This window comes from Hirundo rustica, chromosome 17, assembly GCF_015227805.2.
Source record: "Hirundo rustica isolate bHirRus1 chromosome 17, bHirRus1.pri.v3, whole genome shotgun sequence".
NCBI lineage: Eukaryota > Metazoa > Chordata > Aves > Passeriformes > Hirundinidae > Hirundo > Hirundo rustica.
Genome location: NC_053466.1, coordinates 5,477,514 through 5,496,857, shown reverse-complemented (window position 1 = coordinate 5,496,857; position 19,344 = coordinate 5,477,514). Strand labels below are relative to the sequence as shown.

Genomic DNA, 19,344 nt, shown 5'->3' with positions numbered 1-19,344 from the left:
ACTGGTGATGGGCTTAGTCTGAGGGCAGTTTCTGGGCTGAGGTGAGGCTGCTGTGAGTGTTTGGTTGAGTAATCCAGGGAACATGGAGCTGGGAATTCCAGGCAATGATCCAACCAATGCCTTAAGTCTGTTTAGTTTGTGCCTGTGAGAACTGGGATTTGGGCTGGAAAGGTGTTGTTGGAGACAAAGGATAGAGTAAATCTTCTCTCTGTGCAGTTAAGGACTGAGGAGTAGGGAAAGAGAATATTTATAAACTATATGAATATTGCACCCGAACTGGGGGGGAGAAGTGATGTCCATGTTGTCCAACAGAACTGCTTCAGTTACGGGTCAGAGAGAGAGAGAAGGGAAACTCTTTTTTATTTTCTTGCCATTTTTTCCAGGCAGAAGTGAGACATCATCTTGCCCTTCCCCAAAGCACTCCAGGCACATGGGAGTAGCTCAATGCTGGCCCAGTTCTCTGAGAGACAACAACATTTGAGAGGTTTAAGTGTCACTAACAACTCTATTGTCTCATGATTGCAAAGATTCAGTCCTACAGACCCAGACAGATGAGACAAAACCGGATTTTCTACATACGAGTTTATCCAAAGAAACAGTTTCATCTTCCTCTCTTTCAGAGCCCAGCTCCAGCCTGCAGTTTCCTGTTCCTATGCACGTGTGATGCTTTGCAGTTCCAGAGCATGAATATCGCTTGCAAACGCCGCACACGGGCTCATTTCTGATTTGCAGTAGCGCTCTAAGTCACCAGGCGACACTAGAGAGTCATTCAAGTCACTGCTCATGTGCCCGTCGCTCGGATTCCACCCAGAAAATTCAGGGTTCCTCCCGGACAGAAGCCGGCAGGACAGAGAGGACTGGGGGGCCTTTACCTGCCCAGGACAGCCTGGCAGCTGCACTTAAAGCACTGGGGCTACGTGTTTTTCTTCCTATGGAAAAGACCTGTCATTCTCCTTCTGGATCCCATTGCCGAAATTTCGATTCCACCTCCAAAATTGCATGTACGAAAGGATTGCTTCCACACAGGAGATGTGGTGCTGGGGGACAGACAGAAGTGCCCTGAAATAGAGGGGAACCCCCTGATTTAAGCCCTTAAAATGATGAAAAAGGGTGAGTTTACTTCGATTTAACCCCTTAAAATGAGAGAAGGGGTCTGCCTTCACTTAAATCAACCCTCATGCTGCCACATACAGTGCAGTAAACATAGATCTCATTATCTTCTGAACAAAACTGTACTGTCAGCATGTATTCTTTATCATTCTTCTAAGTGATAACAGGTTTTAGTTCCCCCAGCAAAATTAAGACGTAGAACTTGTGCCAATAACCTCACGGCCTTGAACTTTGAAGCAGAAATGCTTGTAAAACAATAATCATCTACCCCCCTGCAGAAAAACTTTACTATTAATGTGAAGGAGTTGCAGTGACTATCTCCCCTTCTATCTTTTCCTGGATTGGAAATGACCTCTGAAATGGAGCATTTCATTCAATTTGTTTTGCTTCAGTAATTTACAACAAACCTTTGAACAGCGAGAATCTTGTTTATTTCTGGACACCTGTTAACATTAAAGGCTTTTCCCAGTCTAGCACGAAGACTACCACGATCAGCCATCCTGAATCATCTGGATGAAATATGAAATTCAGTCGCTTAGATGTTTCTTTCTTCATTCTCTCCACCCTCAGTGCTCTTTGGAATGCAGGTGAGTGATTTTCAAACATTTTGCCGCTTTTAACTGCAAACTTTTTTTACTTCTCTACTTCAGAATAATACACACCTTGGTAAGCAATTGCTGATACCATATTCACAAGCTAAAGCAAAGGCACCCAGGCCAGCTTTTACCTGCATGGTGTCATTTTCCGTCCCTTCCTCTATAATTTCCAGCAGATCAGTGGATCTCTTCCAGAAGCAAGCAGACAATCTGGAGAATGCAGTGAATATATTCAAAGACAGAGAAAAATTTTCTAGCTTCCCATATTGAACAAGCATTTTTACTTCCCTTCTTTGCATTTTCCCATGTTTGTTCTTCACCATCCATCTTGATCCCTGCCCCTCTTTTTGCTTGTGTCCTCACAAATAATCAATCCTCCCTTAGTTGCTTTTTCGTATTTGGTTCCAATTTTGCAAGATCCATGTTGAAATTTAGCATTTCTGATACTTACCTAGATCATCTCAGCATTGCATGGTATTCTTGATATAGTTCCCAAGCAGTGTTATCCTTGCCAGATTCCACTTCCCAAAAGGTCCTCAGTGCTCCCAGCTGTCTGTGCAGCTTGTCCATCTCACTTAACTCCCCCTTAACTGCTTGTAAAATCCAGCTATTCTTGACAGTGTTGCTGTAATGACTGTCTTCTCACTGTTTTGTTTGTTGAGTAGTTTTCCATGTAATGTGCAGTAATTACTAAGAGTCTCTAAGCCAAGAGCCTACTCACCTGTCTGTGTACCCAGGGCTCATAACATCTACCTTGTTAAGGCCAGACTCAAATGAAACGTACAAAACAAAGACATTTCAGTAGCTCTTAATGAACTTGTGTTGGAGCCCATTTCATGGCTGATGTCAACTTTCCAAGAGCTCTGGCCTTCTGTTCTCACTGATTTCTACATAGGGTTGATGGTGGAGGGCCCCTATTCTGGTATGTTTAAGACTTATTCTCAAAAATAAATGTAATTAATGATGCTCACTGAGGGGCTGCTCTGGAGATTTATCTGTCTATTACGTGTAAAAATACCCATGGAATTAATGAAATTATGTAGTGGCTAGGAGGTAAATAAGTGTATTTTGCTGTTCAAAATGGAGCAACCTTAATATGCAGGTGATTACAAACTTCACCTAAGTATATTCCTAAACTAACATAACCAGCCTGTTTTATTTACTTACAGCAGTCCTTTGGGTGATGTACTTGTGCTTCAGAGAGCATCTAGAAGAGTTCAGTAACATTCCTGACTCTTTTTTTCTTCCTTTAACAAGGAGCTCAAGACTCTTGTGCACACCGATGTGGGGAGCTGCTTGGTACCTGTTCTTGCCAGGTGACATGCCAGTCCTTGGGGAGATGCTGTCCTGATTATAAAGAATTCTGTCTTCAAATTTCTCCGTACTCAGGATCTCTTATGGGAGGCAAAGACTTTCTGATTAACAACACAGCTCTTTATCCCTCTTCTGCGCTAAAATGCAGGTGGGCCATGATTTTATATTCCTCTGCCAAAGGGAGGAGAAACTTCATAATCTCACTCTCCAGCAATAGGCAATTACCACAAAACAAGACCAGTCTATACAGGAGTGAAAACTTTGTAAAGTTGTTAGAATCCTGAAATGTACAAAAGTTCTGCTCACCCTCAGCCTCAGGGATACCATTGACTGTATTTCTACAGAGGATTGTTTCGGTTAGGTTGAGATTGTGTGGTACAATCATGACTCTGCTCATTCTTCCCTTAGCATATTAAAACAGTGATTTTTGAAAAGAGTTTTCCTCTTTTTTGGAAAGAGTTTGAAACTCTTTGGAAGGAGTTTCAGCACTTGATTGTCAATATTTCTTTAGCATTTCCCTTCGTGGGAAAGAAGTATTTATTTCTTAATCTGAATGAGAAAATGGGAAAACAGAAACGTAGGTAGAACACCTGATGTTTTTCCTGTATGAGAAGGCTGTGGATCCTAAATGTGTGAGCCTGTATCACACTTAGATGCCCGTGGCAAGTGCAATACATACAGTACACTGAATTTTGATGATCCCAATGTTGTGCTGTTATTTCCACAGAATGTTCTGACTGAGATTTTGGAGTCCTTCCCATCTGTGTAGCAGTACCTCAAAAGATATTTTCAATCCTTTATTTGGAAAACCTTTGACCAAGGAATTCATTCTGTAGAACACAACTGTGTACTTTGAAGTACCTGCAGAGTTACATAATTATAGTCAAGGCAAATTTCAGTGCAGACAAGCAAAGGTACTATTTCTTGGCAGGCCCCAGCTTCCTCTGACACTTGGAGTAGATATGCAATATCACCCGTATATCAGTCTTGAAGAGTCACAGGTGGGGTTGTACCCTAGGACACTGAGCAATCAAAGAGTTAAATAACAAGCAATGTGTTCTGAGTTAACCTTTGCAATGGAAATTCTAGAACAGCATGAAATTACTTTGTCTTCACAGAACTTACCAGGGAAAAAAAAATCAGAAATTTGCAATAACTGTGCATCGTGATCATTGTTAGCCACCCTGTAGTCCTACTAATGCTCTAACTTTATCTTCCTCTTCCTATTGCCCTATTGTTGCTAATTTAACGTTTCCCTCCCCCAGTAATTAAATAGTAAATTGAATGCTTGTGGATTGCTGTATATTTTGCAGTTCACAGCAGAATTCACATTGATGTAATGAGCAGATTTTTCCAGTTTATATTCCCTGCTACAAGCAAAACAGCTCTAGACTTGAAATGATCCACACATGACACAAGGTTGCTTGTTGAAACGCATTCAGAATTTTCCTTCTATCTATGGTGACACTGAAAAGTGTTTTCAACATCGACAGGTTCAAGCAGCAAATCATAACCAGTGGCTATGTTGACAAGGATGGGAAAGCCCACTGCATCTCCCCGTTGCTTTATGAGACTGGTTTCATCCCTTTTGAAGTTTCTGCAGATGATGGGTCAACGTTTCCCTACTCTGGAACTTGGTTATCAGGTTACTTAAATCTACAGCACCCCTCTTCTTCCTGTATTCTTCCTCCATGCATGCAAGATTATATGTCTTTTATTTTGATCAGTTTTATTCTTCTTTAACAGGCCTCAGAAAAGAAAGTCTTGCTAGCCTCATGTTAATTCATCTTTTGAGAGATGAACTTTCACAGCAATTGAGTAGCAGCAGCAGCATGAAACTGATAAAAAGTCCTGCTTAAAAATGAGGTTGACCAAAACAGTTCCCACTTCATCCCTATTTCTATCCCTTTTTGTCCCCTCTTCAAATAATTGCTTTGTGGTGTTGCTATCTAAGGACTGCAAATATTAGTAAGGGTTGCAATCTCTCAGCTTCAGCTTATTCTTTTCTTGTCATGCATCCTGTGCTATGTAAAACATACCCAGGGGAAATACTGCTAAATCCTAAATAATATAGTAGCACCTTTTCAGGACGATGCAAAACCAAAATGTCATTGGCCCTCTTTTTCTCCTCTGTAATGCAGTACATCACAGCAAAGTTTCAGATGGAGAAAAATGCACATTGGTGAATCAGACAAAATGGCAATACTATGGCACGCCCAACACTGGTGGAAACTTAACTGTTACCTGGACACGCCAGACACTTCCAGCAACCCACGTCAACATAGAAGTCTGGGGATACCAGGAGACAGGTAAGTGACCCTTTTCCTTCCTGTGCACAAGCATTTGTCACACACATAACTTATGTGCAGAGCTCTGCACAGCTTGTGATTGCTTTCACTGAGGCCTCAAGAAGACACCTGCAAGTATAAATAACTGATGACAATAATGTCAGCTTTTCCTCTTCATTTACATATGGGTGGAGACATCTAATTTCAATCTTGTGGCGATTGTTCTTTCCCAGCATCCAAAACCGTTTTGTTCCTCTATCTGACAGGTGACAGTTATTCAGAAAACTGGATGGCTGAATGGAAATACCTTTATACTTTGGCAAGAGAACTCCCCAATACAGGGAAATATTCTTTCATCCCTGTACCCGCTGAAGGAAATTACAGTACATGGGACGTTGGAACTTTGAGAATTATACCCAGCAGCTATTTGGATGGGCAGAGGCAAGTGCATCACAACATATAGTAGTAATGATAATAATAATAGCTTACCTTATAAGTTGTTGTCTCCTTTGGCATTCAAAACTGAGACTCAGGCTCCATTTCGTGTGAAAAAATGGGGAGAAAACTGGAAAGTCAAAAGTGAGAAAAACTCAGGGGCCAACATAAGGCAGTTTACTAAAGAGAGAGGAGCATGGAAGAAGAATCCCAAAGTCTGCCACAAGCAGACTGATGCACAGTCAGTCACCCAGTAAGGGCTGCTTTGGAAAAACACCCCTGCAGTTTTATTGATGGACATGAGGGTCCAGGGCATGGAATATCCCTTTGGTCAGTTTGGGTTGGCTGTCAGGGCTGTGTTCCCTCCTGGCCTCTCTGGGGGCCAACATGAGAAACAGAGAAGACCTTGACACTGCGCCAGCACTGCTCAGCAGCAGCTAAAACACTGGTGTGTTATCAGCGCTGTTTTGGTCACAAATCTAATTCGTGGCTGCTATGAAGAAAATTACTACAGCCAAACCCATACTCTCACCAGACTAGGACCTGCTCATTCTTTTGTTTTGTCACAATTGTGGAGGAGTCCCTAATTGTGGAACTTCAGTCACTGCAGCCACAGACTTTCCTCTACTATTCTGTATGAGGCTTTTGCATTCCTTCCAATTTTATGCCCATTTCCTTTTATTTCATTGCATATTTTCCCATGATTTTTAGCGAACTACCTGTGTAAATGCTCCATGAATATTCCTTCATAAATCTTCCATCTTTGCAGATTGGATGTATATGGTGTAGACTCTGAATATACAAATGCCAATTCTTCAGTGATACAACATATTGTTAATATGTCAGAAGATTTTTTAAGATTTAGGAGTCACTACCCAGAGACTGATAAACTTTTCTCCTTCTAGAGGGTTTTTTATTACACTTTGTATATGATATTTTTTTCATGGGGGAAAGGCAGAGTGGCTTTGGAACCTTTAGAGGATTCTGAATGGTTTCTGTAGCCATTAGTCCTGATATTACTGGGGTGCAGATGTTATGTTTTGTTAAAGAATCCAGACAGTCTTCATTCTAGCCTAAATGAAGGCAGGTTTGAGGCAGGAATAGAAAACCTACCTCTAAAAGGATCCATGTAAGCCAGAATCATAATTACTAAAATGTATTCTGACTATTGTGTACTTGCTGCATGCTGTCCTGTCACCTCCTGAATTTGGAAAATTTTGATTTGCCATGACTTTCTGAAGGTAAAAGAAAGAAGTGGGTTTTGCAATGAAATATTGTCAAAGCCGGAAGATGCTTTTTAATTGTAATTAGCAATTGAGCCACAGTGCTACTGTCAAAATAGTGCTTGTTTAGCTATCAGATCTAATTTGGGGTTTGATTGTTTTGTTGGGTTTTTTTTCCCCCCAGCAACATTCCATCAATCTGGAGCTCAGAGCATGCTTTGGCTTGGCACCTTGAGAAAGACTTCAGAAATGACCCAAATGCATGGGCAACTGCAAAATGCATTGAATGGGACAGAAAGGAAGAGCTGCTTCCAAACTTCTTGGAAGAAATTATAGACTGCCCTTGCACCTTGGCACAGGCAAGAGCTGACACTGGCAGGTTCCATGTAAGTTATTAACTGATCCCTCTTGCTTATTACAATTCCAGGTTGAAGCTTAAGGAGTGCCAAACTCCACACACTCCCCTGTTCCCTCTCTAAAAGCCATTGGAACTAAATTAAGTTATATTTAGATTTGCCTAAGGGGCATATCAGATGACAGAGGTAAATACAGCTTAACTAGGTAGTCTGAATAAAAGTGCCTATAGGATAGGAGATGGAAATTACATTCAAACAGGGAATTAAAGCAGTAATTCCAATGGTAGACTGAAAACACTTTGTGGGGCTGGGAGCAGGGATGACTTCTTCGAGATCCTACAAGATGACAGTCTGTGTTTGAAGGTGATATCCCATGCTGTAACAAACTATTTCTCTCTAGAGAGAAAACTTTGCTGCAATCCTTCTGCCTTGTACTTCAGAGCTCAATCTCAGAGCTTCAATCCATTATTTCCTTTATCCTGCTTCCTTCCTCCTAAGCTTCACTGTTATCAAGGAATTGACAAAAGATAAGAAATCAATTGCCATTTAGTCTACACTTTCACTTACACTGCTGATCTGAAGACCACGTGAGAGTGGCTTCATCTCCTATTTATGATACCAAAGGATGGCATGCATTTATGCATTAGGAAAAAAAAGGTAAATCTTGCTACTATTCTGGTTATGAAGCTCCAAACATGATGTGTACAGTTAAAAGCTTGTGAAGATAAGAAGTAGATCTACTGCTATTGTCTAAGAACATAGGATAAACATTTACTCTGTTGTGTTTCTGGTTCTTGTACACATACAGTTGAATTCCCACATGGCTGCATTTGTTCTTCAAGGTCTGTTGTAACAGACTACAAAATGTTCAGGTCAGACGTTGCTCCAGACACTTCAGTTTTAAATTCACCGTTCTCCCTATCATTCCATGCTATTCGACACACAACCTCAACCAGTTCATGTCAACTTTACACATATGTCAGATACAAAGGGTGGAAACAGAATGTAGGAACAGAAAGGACAATGAGGAAAGAAGTCCATTAAGCGTGAACATTGATCTTTTTCAGACAGATTATGGCTGCGACATTGAAAAGGGGAGTGTGTGTACTTATCATCCTGGTGCTGTGCATTGTGTCAGAGCCATTCAAGCCAGGTAAAGACAATTTCTTAAACAGCGGTTTTTTGGTTTTTTGTGTTTTTTTTTTTTTTTTTTTTTTTTTTTTTTTTAATTAATCCTTTCACCTCAGAGACAGCAGCATCAAAGAAGTCAGGGGTAACGTCTAACTGGACATCAGATAAAGCTTGGCAACCAAAATATTTAGCTGTATCCATAAAAAGGCAATAAGTGATCCCTAAATAGAAATGGACCCCACAGAGCTAAATGATGATTTTCTTGCTGCTTTTCTCAATCAGTCCCCAGTATGGGGCTGGACAGCAGTGCTGCTACGATGCCACGGGAACCCAAATCCTCACACGCGACTCCACCGGAGGCAGCACACCTGATCGAGGGCATGACTGGGGTTCACCACCTTTCTTGAAGCCTCCCCGGATACCCGGCTTCTCCCATTGGCTTTACGATGTTATCAGCTTCTATTACTGCTGCCTGTGGGCTGATAATTGTGACTTCTATATGAAAAGGCGGCCCTCTAGTGACTGCAGGACGTACCGCCCGCCCCGAGCTGGTAAGGGCTTCAAAAATTTCCTCATGGAGCTCAGGTTTTTGATACTGTGTTGGCTTTTAGAATATTTGTATTTGTGCCTATATGAGTTGACAATGATGAGGGTACAATGTCCTGTGGAAAATTTCTGTGGAAGGTTTCTGTTGATCTACCACTTATGAAATCTGTATGTGGTTTTTTTTTTTTTTTTCATTGTGCTGCAAGATTTTCTGCTGTTGAGCATCTCGCTCACCCCTAGAACATAAATAGCAAAAGCAGAGTAGTCAGTATCCATCAGTGTGGACTTCAGAAAAAAGGTGGTTAGAGATGGTTAATGACAGCTAGGAAGTAGCTAGAAAAGCTATCATGATGAGAAATATTCGTATCAAATAAGAAAGATTTACAATTTACAGTGTGCCTGTTTTTCTTCCTCTTGCTTTTAACTCAATCTTCAAGGTCTTGCCATACCTCTGTTGCTGCCACATGTTTTGCCTTCTATGCTGCTGAGATGCTGAGGTGTCCAGCAGGACTTGGCCAAAGAAGGGCAAAGAGGCAGCAGTTTGCCTCAGGAAAAAAAAGGAGAAAACCGTAGAGGGCATTGCATTAGGTAGTTAGGGGTCATGAATGAGTGGTTTGGGTGCTTAAAGAAACCTGATCAAAAGTGATGGCAGAAGCAGAGTTTAATATGAATTTGTGAAAATAAAACTTTACAACTTGATGGCAAGGTGCATTGTATTAGCTACTACACAGATTACAGCATACAAAAGAGGATAAATTAGAAGCAATTTGGAGCAATTTACATGGAAGTTGGAAATGCAAAAGGGGATAAGGGTGCAAAGGATCTGGATGCAAAGATAAGGCGTTAGCCCTGTACTCATGTCCAAATCTCCCCATATATTGCATGTGACACAGACTTCTAGCCTCTTTCCTTTCTCATGACCTTGAAGAGTAACAGGTTGTGATTTTTGCTTGTTCTTAATTCTCTTTTTGCTTTTAAAAATAGCATCTACTTTTGGGGATCCTCATTTCCTTACATTTGATGGTCTGAACTTCACCTTCAATGGCCTAGGAGAATACACATTGGTAGAGTCTGATCTCACATCCCTGAGGGTGCAAGGGAGGACCAAGCAGGCACACTTTTCCAATGGTAAGTTGGTAAGAGAGGAAACAGAGCTTCTGAGCTTGTTTGATTTGCACTCCTGTCATCTCCAGTCTTCTTTTCTGGCCATTTGTGAACAGACACCATTCTGAAGATAATTATTTCTCTCCATGCCCCTTCTCATCAATAAGGCCAGTTCTAGAATCAGTCAATAGGCACAGCTGCCAGCTGATGCATTTTGATGGCATTGTTTTTTTTTATTTGGAAGGAACTGGGGTTCAGGGAACAGGCTTGTCTGCAGTGGCCATGCAGGAGAACAACTCTGATGTGATTGAAGTGCGCTACTCTGAGGATTTGAGCCTGGAGGTCCTCTTGAACCAGAGGGTTCTCAACTTCTCTGAACAAACCTGGATGGACTTGAAAGGTTAGTTACACATATCAGCCTTGTGAGCAGTTCTATTGTGACGGAGCCTATGGACAGTTAAAAGTATCTCTAGGTGCATGCATTTCAACTCTCTTCTCAGTATCCTTTTGTGAAGTGTTTTAACAGGTGGCTTCAATGTTCATTGTTTGCTATGTCCCCTTTCACTCACTTGTAGATCAATGGTTTTCCTTCTCTTCCTGTGGACAGCGAATGGAATTAAAAACTCTGTCCTCTACATTCTGCTTTGAGCTTACTGCATCTAATGCAATGAAGCCTACCAAATAAAATTAAATGTAGTGAAATATAACTAAAACATATACTGAATATAACTAAAAATATAACTGAATTTCACATTTACCTATAAGGAGCTCTCTCAGTAGGTCAAATATTATTCCTCTATTCTTCTGCCAAAAAGGCTATTAAAAGTTGATTTTTTGTCCAACAGGGCTGTGATCATTTGATTAATCTTTATGATAATTTGACAAACATTCATTATACATCACTTCAATTTTAACAGTAATCTCCCTATTCAGAAGAGGATGATTTCTGTGGCTAGCAATTAGTATTCCTCACATGGCTGAAGAGAAGGTGGAGAGCTACACTGACAAGGAGCTGCAGAAGCAGAGATGCAGGGAGTAAAAAAATGGAAGGGACCACGAGGCTGCCTAAAGAAGAAGCCAAATTAGGGAGGTGTTGGCAAGATAAGGGAGAAGGAGAGGAAAACTGACCACTGAGAGCAGTGCTTCCAGCTCACAGCCACTCTATGATGTAGATATATCTTTAAGCTTCTGGTCAGAGACACTGGCAACAGGCATCTTATATCAACAGTGGACCTTTCTTTGATACCACTCTCTAGCAGCCATCTTATCACAATTGTAGTGTGAAGGGGTGGCTTCCCTCTAAATGCTTCTCAGAGTGCAGCTCAGAGTGGAAGGGAGGAAAAGCTGTAAGAAAAATGGTTAAAACTGATTATTTTAACCGATGCTAAAACATGACAATTTTTTCACTGTGGATAATTTGCTATTTTGTCCTCTGCCTCTCATTGTTATAGGTCTCTTTCTCTATTCTACACCTGATCAGAACATCACAGTGATGTTCTCTTCTGGATCTGGACTGGAAATAAGGGGAAATGGAGGATTTCTGACCCTGACAATTCTGCTCCCAGAGAAGTTTATCAATCACACGTGGGGTCTCTTTGGGGTAATGAATGGCAATCCAGAGGATGACTACACCTTCAAGAATAAAACCACCATGTCCGTTCATGCAAGTCCCCAGCAGGTGTTTGAGTTTGGAGCTAGCTGTAAGTAATTTCTCTGGTCTATTATTACATTTTCTTTACAAATTCAAAACTGCTCATGATTTAAGGACTAGGAAATGAAGTCTGTGTCAAGCAATCAGTACTGGAGGAAGAGAAGGGATTAAGAGAAATATGCCCTCCTCTACCCATGTGGGGAGGGAAACCATGATGGAGTGTTCAGCACTTTGTTCTATCAAGAGTCAGACCTTGTATTTCACAGTTTACACTTTCAGACTACAATCTACTGTGGTCAGCTGAACACAGCATCAACAGACGACAGTGTTACAGAAATACAGCAAAAGCCAGGGCCAGCTAGCTTTTCCCAGAATATTAGCAATATTTTCATCATGTGCCATGCTGACAAATAATTTATTAAATCACAATTTAGTAATTGTCCCTTTAAAGAAGAGGGTGTGGGGGGATGTATGTAAAAGAATGGCTCCTATCATTTAATGAGTGATTAAGCTGCTCTGTCTAACCTTGGTCAGCATTCCTTCTGACATCAGGTTAGGAGATGAGCCAGAAACATAATGCAAAATACCCTCTGGCTACCAGCTGATCTCTGTATTGAGCACAGTGTAACCATACTCCAGGGTTCAGATCATGCTGAAAAGTCTCACTGCTTCAGCCTCAGGAAGTTTCTGATATAGCAGAATGAAAAAAAAGAGCAGGACCATGGCAGCCAGGTTGAATTCAGGGACTGTGTTGCTTTAGGTACCTCTGTCTGTTGTCAGCATTTTGCTAGGAGGCACATAAAACCATCTATATAGAAAATCATAGCTACACAATTATTTGGATCTAATTTTAAGGAAATGGAGAAAGAGCAGGTTAAATGAACACCAACTTTGGTGCTAAGTTAAGATGTTGCATATGAAAAGGAAAATAATCTTGAGCTGGAAGGATGCTGTAGGGCTTCCTGTATCTCTTCCAGCTCTAGTTACATTTCTGTAGATAAACACTTGGATTAGTAGCACAAAGTGGTCTATGTTGGCAATGTTACATATGAATCTCTCTTTCTTTCTCTGTCTCCCAAGGGGCTATTGAAAATGGGAGTTCTCTCTTTACTTATGACACAGAGTCCTTACTGAACAGTTTCTTCTATGGGGAAAAGCACAATGCTTCCTTTCTGCCCGTGTTCTCCCCTTATGAAGACCCTGCTGATCCCCTGGTAGAAGAGATGGTCTCATGCTGTGGCTCTGACACATTCTGCAGATTTGATGTCCTGACAACAAGAAGCCTTCAAGTGGGAAGTTCCACTAGACTTTCCCATCAGAATCACAAGCTGCTGGTAGAACATCTAGAGCCAGGTGATGCAACATTCCATCATTACAGGATATTCTGAGTTGGAAGGGACACGCTGGGATCATCAAGTCCAAACCTTAAGTGAACGGCCCATAGGGAGCATCTCTACAGTTATTTCTACAGGGCATCTAGAGAGTTAACACTGATTGAGGAGGCTTTGCTTAACTGTAGGTTCATGTACCTATAAATAATCTGTTCATGGGGAATCATACTTGTACCAGGAAAATCCTGTACTGGTAGAAATACTTAGGCAAACTCAAAATAAATCTCTTTCTGTTTTTTCCGCTATAACACCACAGTGTAGAAAGTTTATCTTCATTTTATATGCATTAAGCTGTCATCCTTGGACTTCAAAATAATTTGTAGAAGTAGCAGGGAGCATTGTCTTTCAGGTAGCCTAAAAATCTTTGGTTTTCCATGAATTCCCACTAAAATGCTGTTTGAATCATTGTAATGGAGTCCAAATCCTAAACACTCTAACCAGGTATGTCTCTTTTATTAGTGATCTCTTGTGGCTGGCTGGAACATCCAACCAATGGAAGAAAGAATGGTACTAACTACCTGCTGGGCTCAACCATCAGGTTCACCTGCAATGAGGGCTACGAACTCACGGGGTCACAGGAGAGAACTTGCCAAGTGTCAGGAGCCTGGTCAGGAGACACAACCCAGTGCAGCCGTGTAACGGGTCTGTTGCCTTTTAGATATCACATACTGTCACTAAAAAATCGTTATCAAGGACAGGGCAATCTCAGTATACCACGATGGCCCTTGACAAAACTAATTTATCTTACTAGGTAAAACATTGGACATGAGATGTCTGAATTTCTAGAAAGATTCTTTTTCAAATTTAAGTAACAGGTGACTTCTGGTGTTTTTGTGAGTTTTGGTGGAATGTTAAAAGGTTTTGTTTTATCAATGGGTACAGGTACCTGAAGGGTGGGTGAAAAGAGGATGGAGCCAGGCTTTTTTTCAGTGGTGCCCAGGAACAAGATCAGAGGCCAAAGGCATGCTCTGAGATACAGAAGCTTCCCTCTGAACATCAGAAACCGCTTTTTTACCTATGATTATGATTGAGCACTGGCACAGCTTGCCCAGAGAAGTTACAGAGTCTCTCTCCCTGGAAATATTTGAAAGTTGTTGGGTCACAGTCTTGGGCAACTCACCCTGAGTGTTCCTGCTTCAACAGGGGAGTTGGACAAAATGACTTCCAGAGGTCCTATCCCACCTCAACTGTTCCACAATTCTGTGATTTGAGAGCAGACACAGCCCATACTTGTTGAACCCTTTCACTTTTTTTCTTCCCCCTAAAATATTAGAAAATTCTATCATTCTGTACCAGTAAAAGTATTGTGAATGATGCAATGGTATTTAGTATAAATAACATAGATTTATTACCTCTCTTGTGTTACTATTCATAGATTATCAATTAGCCTGGTATTGCTGGATTTAGTTGCAGTTTAGTAGCATAGACTGTCTCTATGATTTACAGAAAATGGCCCAAAATATTCTTTTTATTCATTCACCACATACACTGCAAATGTCCTCAAGATGGCAATATTTCAAAGCAGCAGGGTGATGCAAGGCCAGACGGCATGTTGAAGCACTTTTAATGCTGAGTTAATAGCTCCCAAAAGCATTCATCAAATAATTTAAACTAACAGTTTTTCCATTCTGAGACCCTTCCAAAGAAATATGGAAAGTGCACTTCACATCAGCAATGAATTCCTCTCATGCTGGCACATTTCATCAGCCTCTGTTGGCCTGCACCAATTGCTTGTACATTTACAATGCAGTTCTGAACTTAGTAATATTTGTGAGATGAACTGCAGTGAGTTTGGGGAGCAGAAAAATTTGCAAAGGATGGATCTTAAAAAGGCAGTGGCAAAACATTCTGCCAAGCTGAAAGCCAAGTATATTTTTCCACTACTGCCATCAACCACATACATACTGGATAAGAGCCAGTTGGTCTCAATAAGCAAAACAGATGCTGACATTTACACTAGCAAAAGGGGGACAGAAAGGCAGCCCTGTGAGATCAGAGGAAAGGAGCTGGAAGATACGCAGTGATCGATTGCATTCAGAATGATGGAGACATGAAGCAGCTTTGTGGATGGGCAAACAAAACCCACAACGTTTTCCAATGCTTTCCTGAAAGATGACAAAGAAAAACAAGGTGTGAAAGATCTGATTGCAGCAAAGTTCTTCCTCTTTATTTGATATTTGGTGTTCTAGTTAACTTGCAATGTGAACCAAAATTGGTTTTTATTAGCCTCAGGAAGCTGGAGTATGACAATGCTGTCCACAGCAGCAGGATACTGACAATGCCAACAACTGATCAATGCAATATAAAATACAAATTTCTGCATTCTTTTTTTCTTATTGATATGCCCTAATAATGGCATTTGTATCTAGCCTTGTTTCTCCTTCTTCCACAAGGTTTTCTGCTAGATGTCATTGTTTGTCTGAGAAGGCTATTTTATTGACGTGCCCAGGTCTCTACAGAGAAGACAGGCAATACAGTTCAAGGCTCGTTTCACTTATATCTAAACTTCTCATATTTTTATAACATGGGCAGCTAGTACTTGCTTTCCACTAAATACATTGCTGCCTCTGGTCCAAGACATATTTGAAATCCAGTGCCAGTTTTCCTTGTCTTACTTCTCTATTCAGCTATTTTCTCTATTGTCCATCCCTCAAGCCTTCTCCAGTACAGAAAAAGTCCTTGTGTTGTCAAAAGCTGTTGTTACTGAGGTCAGTTTTCTCTATTGTTTTTCTCCTTCCACAGCAGCATGCTGCTGTTTCACCAGCGTCCATTTTATCAAGTCCTGTGACAAAGACCTTGACACCAGGAAAATTCTGACAAAATTAATGGACAGCTCTTCCCAATTTCTGGGTGCCTGAATGGGTGACCACTGACCTAGGCACTGTGATCAACAGTCACATTTTTACTTTGAGAGTGAACTATTAAACACACACTTTCTCAAATCATTTATTTCATGCTGGTCAAGAGCACAGGGCCCAGCCCTCTGTTACTCTAAGCTCACAGGTGTACTTCTTTACAATGCTGTGTTTGTTACACTTGCTGCAGCTTTGTGGCACATCACATTCAAGCTCTGTCTTGCAAATCACCAAGGTTTTTTAGTTGCTATGTGCTTCCATTTTCCAAAGAGAATAGTTGAAATAAAGGCATGGGGACTAGGAAAATTGGATAGGAAAAGAGGTGGAAGCGAGAAAATAGAATGCCAGTTATTTTACAAAATCCATTTGATATTTTGAAACTTCAAATACAAATTATGTTGTTGGGCCGGCATATTGTTGTTTTTGAGTTTTGCTTCCGTGGACTAAAGTTTCCATGGAAATCCTCTGCTAATAATTATTTTGCTATGCTTCTAATTACAATCCCACTGCAACTCTTGCCAGTACCACAGCTCTCTTCACAGAATATCACAAAGAGGAAGAACAAAGAAGCCATCCAGCAAAAGCAAAAAGGAGATTCTAAAAATCAGATGTAATATCCAGCTAAAAATCATAAGATAGTGGCAATATATGTACATAAAGTCTTTTTGAGACAGACAATAATTTGGTGACATTAATACTAGTTTTGCTTGTCTTTTGGATTGTTTTCTCTTTTTTTACCCCCCTCTTCTATTTATTTTTAGATTTCCTTTTCCAGGCTCAGGCTCTGTGTAAATACTGTTCACTTTGAAAAGCTGTCAGAAACCTCATTAGTTTTCTGTGCCTTTTCTAAACACAAAGATTTCACAACAGAGGCAAATCCCTACTGGACTAATGACTTTAGCCAGTGGTGGGTTCTCATCACTTGGCAGAGGCTGGGTGCCTCCCTGTGAAGGATGTGTAAGCCAAACATTAGGTTGTGAGCCTTGTTCAGAAGCTGCTTGTGAAACAGTTTATGTGTCCCATTTCTTTCCTTAAACTTCACTATAAACCAAATTAGCAGCTGAATAATCTGTTCTAGGATCCCAGAAGTGTCTGTTATGTCACTCTGCCATCACTGTGTGCTAGGCTGTGGTTTGGGCAGGTGTGACAAAGTGATGGAAGGAAGGGCTGACAAAAATGCAGCCCGGATGTATTAAGGCTCAGATACAAAAAGCAGGAATCATCGTTTTTCTCAGACAGTTCACTCCACATGCTGCATCTCCTAACTTTTACAAATATGTGTAAGTTACCATTATGTGTCATGGTTAATCTGCCGCTGCTTAGTAGAATAAGAAAACAAAATGACAATTTTTATTCAAAATTTGTTTCATATCTGGTTTCTTTCTCTCTTTCAGGTGTCCTTGTTAGACAGCCACAGAATCAAGTTGACACTTTTCGTGTTTGAGTGTGTCCAAACTCTCTGATGCAGTTCAGTGTTCCCACATCAGAGCAGTCACTTCTCTTTTATGTAGATTATTAAGCAGCAAAGGTAGTTCAAAAATTTAATGCCAACATAGGGGTAATATTTAAAGTAATCAAGCCATATGGAATAAGGATTGAAAACCATTTCAGTTGTTGGGATTGACAGTTCTACATCAATATTGCACATTCACAATGTTGACTACCTATTAACTTTTGTGCTGCAAAGCTTTTGCAGCCACCTGTCCTAACAGTCAAATATAGGAATTCTGTGAGCTCCTAATCTTTACCAGTTTCAGAGAATCTGAAGGAGTAAAGGGTTGGAAGGGACCTCTGGACATCATTTAGTCCAATGCCCTTGCCAAGGGAGGCAGTTCCACCAATAAAGAGAATAGAGAAATTAACAATATATGTACAGTTTCAAAAATTGTCATGTGACTACATTCAAACAGATACGAAGAAATGTGTATCAAAGTCTTCCAAAGTCTTCATTTTTTTTAAATTTTTTTTTTTTTTTGTGGTTGGTCTCTCTTTTTCAGCTCTCAAACAAGTAATTATTATTGGCAGTGTATTTGGAATAGTCGGTCTTGCCGTCCTGGCACGTCTGGGTTATTTATGCAGAAAGCAGAGGTAAGCCTTGACTGAACTGAAAACACAAATGAACCTCCTAAAGACAGCAACTGTTGTGATTTCTAAAACAATAATTTAATAATGACCACTGGCAACAAACTGCCAGTGTGCTACAGAAAAAAAAAAAAAAGTGCAACTGATGTATACACACGTCAACTGTGTGTGCAACAGACTGGTGGGGAAAGAGGGCAGCACAGTGAATAGAAATGGTTTTTCCTAGGAATACTGGCAGATTGAAATGGAGATATGGTTGATTTTCTGAACTTTGTTAGCAACTGTTACAATTTTTTAAGCCTTCTCTGTTCCAGTGTCCGCAAGGAATAGAATGCCAGATGAAATAGAATTGAAACTGAATGAATGGAAACAAAATGGGGTTACGGCCCTTGGAAAGAAGACTGTATGTGTGAGGAAGAACTAAATACTCCTGAACTTGTCACAAAAAAAAAAAGCACAGCACGAAGCTAACAGAACACTGCTCTTGTTTTTCAGTATTTCATCAGCTTAAAAATGTTACATTCACTAGGAATTCAGCTCAAAGAAATAAGAATGTGGCATATGATGCTGTGATATTAAAATTTATGTGTAAAGCCATGCTACTATATGGAGACCATTTTTTACTTTCTGTATGTGTCACCAAGGCCAAAAGAAATATAAGCATATTTTCCCCCTCAAAATCAACCTTACAGCTTTATATGATGGGAGGTTTATGTCTGCTAAAAGTGAGATGCATCCACTCTGTGTATCGATACAATAGTACAATAGTTAAGGCCTACAAACTGTATTTCGATTCCTCCCCTTTCAGAATAGCAAATTGTTCTCTCTCTGTATGGGTTGTTATTTGATTACGCAGCAGTGGTGTAAAGGGGGTACAAAGATGTTTGCCTCATTTCTCTTCTTGACAAAGCAACTTTTTAAATGTTTTTTTTAACTGTTAGTGAGGGTTGTTTTTTTTTCCTCCTGGTTGCTTCTTAGCAAAGTTGTTCTACCATTACTAAAATGTCTCACAGGCCAGGTAAAGACTCCGTAGTAAGTTTAGGCAACAGCTTGACATTACCACCTTGACACTTAGCCCTTTGGTATCTTCAGGAAGATTAAAAAAAATCAAACAAACAAACAAACAAAACCAACCCAAACAAAAAATACCTATCTTCCTGCACGTGCATTTTCAGACAGCAACGCTGCTCCTTCCCTTTCGTTTGCGGAGCTGTTTGTGTTCGTCGCTCTGGGTGTGTGTTGCGCTGCGGGCGCGGGTGTCC

At 40.5% G+C, this 19,344-nt stretch overlaps 1 protein-coding gene across 1 annotated transcript; it reads left to right on the top strand.

The window, feature by feature from the left end:
* Positions 1-809: 809 nt before the first annotated feature.
* On the top strand, positions 810-18,948 carry SUSD2 (sushi domain containing 2). Its single transcript, XM_040080961.2, has 15 exons — positions 810-1,697; positions 2,964-3,168; positions 4,514-4,665; positions 5,162-5,329; positions 5,575-5,749; positions 7,151-7,352; positions 8,390-8,475; positions 8,736-9,004; positions 9,984-10,127; positions 10,348-10,503; positions 11,555-11,803; positions 12,835-13,107; positions 13,605-13,787; positions 17,998-18,088; positions 18,397-18,948. Exons 1-15 carry the CDS (start codon positions 1,631-1,633, stop codon positions 18,410-18,412), a joined length of 2,436 nt encoding a protein of 811 aa, XP_039936895.1. The 5' UTR covers positions 810-1,630; the 3' UTR covers positions 18,413-18,948.
* Positions 18,949-19,344: the final 396 nt, after the last annotated feature.

Bases quoted from the DNA above. Each gene is read 5' to 3' on its own strand.
- SUSD2 (XM_040080961.2), top strand. From the start codon at position 1,631: ATGAAATTCAGTCGCTTAGATGTTTCTTTCTTCATTCTCTCCACCCTC. The intron at 3,169-4,513 runs GTGGGCCATGAT...CAACATCGACAG, and splicing joins TCTTCTGCGCTAAAATGCAG to GTTCAAGCAGCAAATCATAA. The intron at 5,330-5,574 runs GTAAGTGACCCT...TCTATCTGACAG, and splicing joins CTGGGGATACCAGGAGACAG to GTGACAGTTATTCAGAAAAC.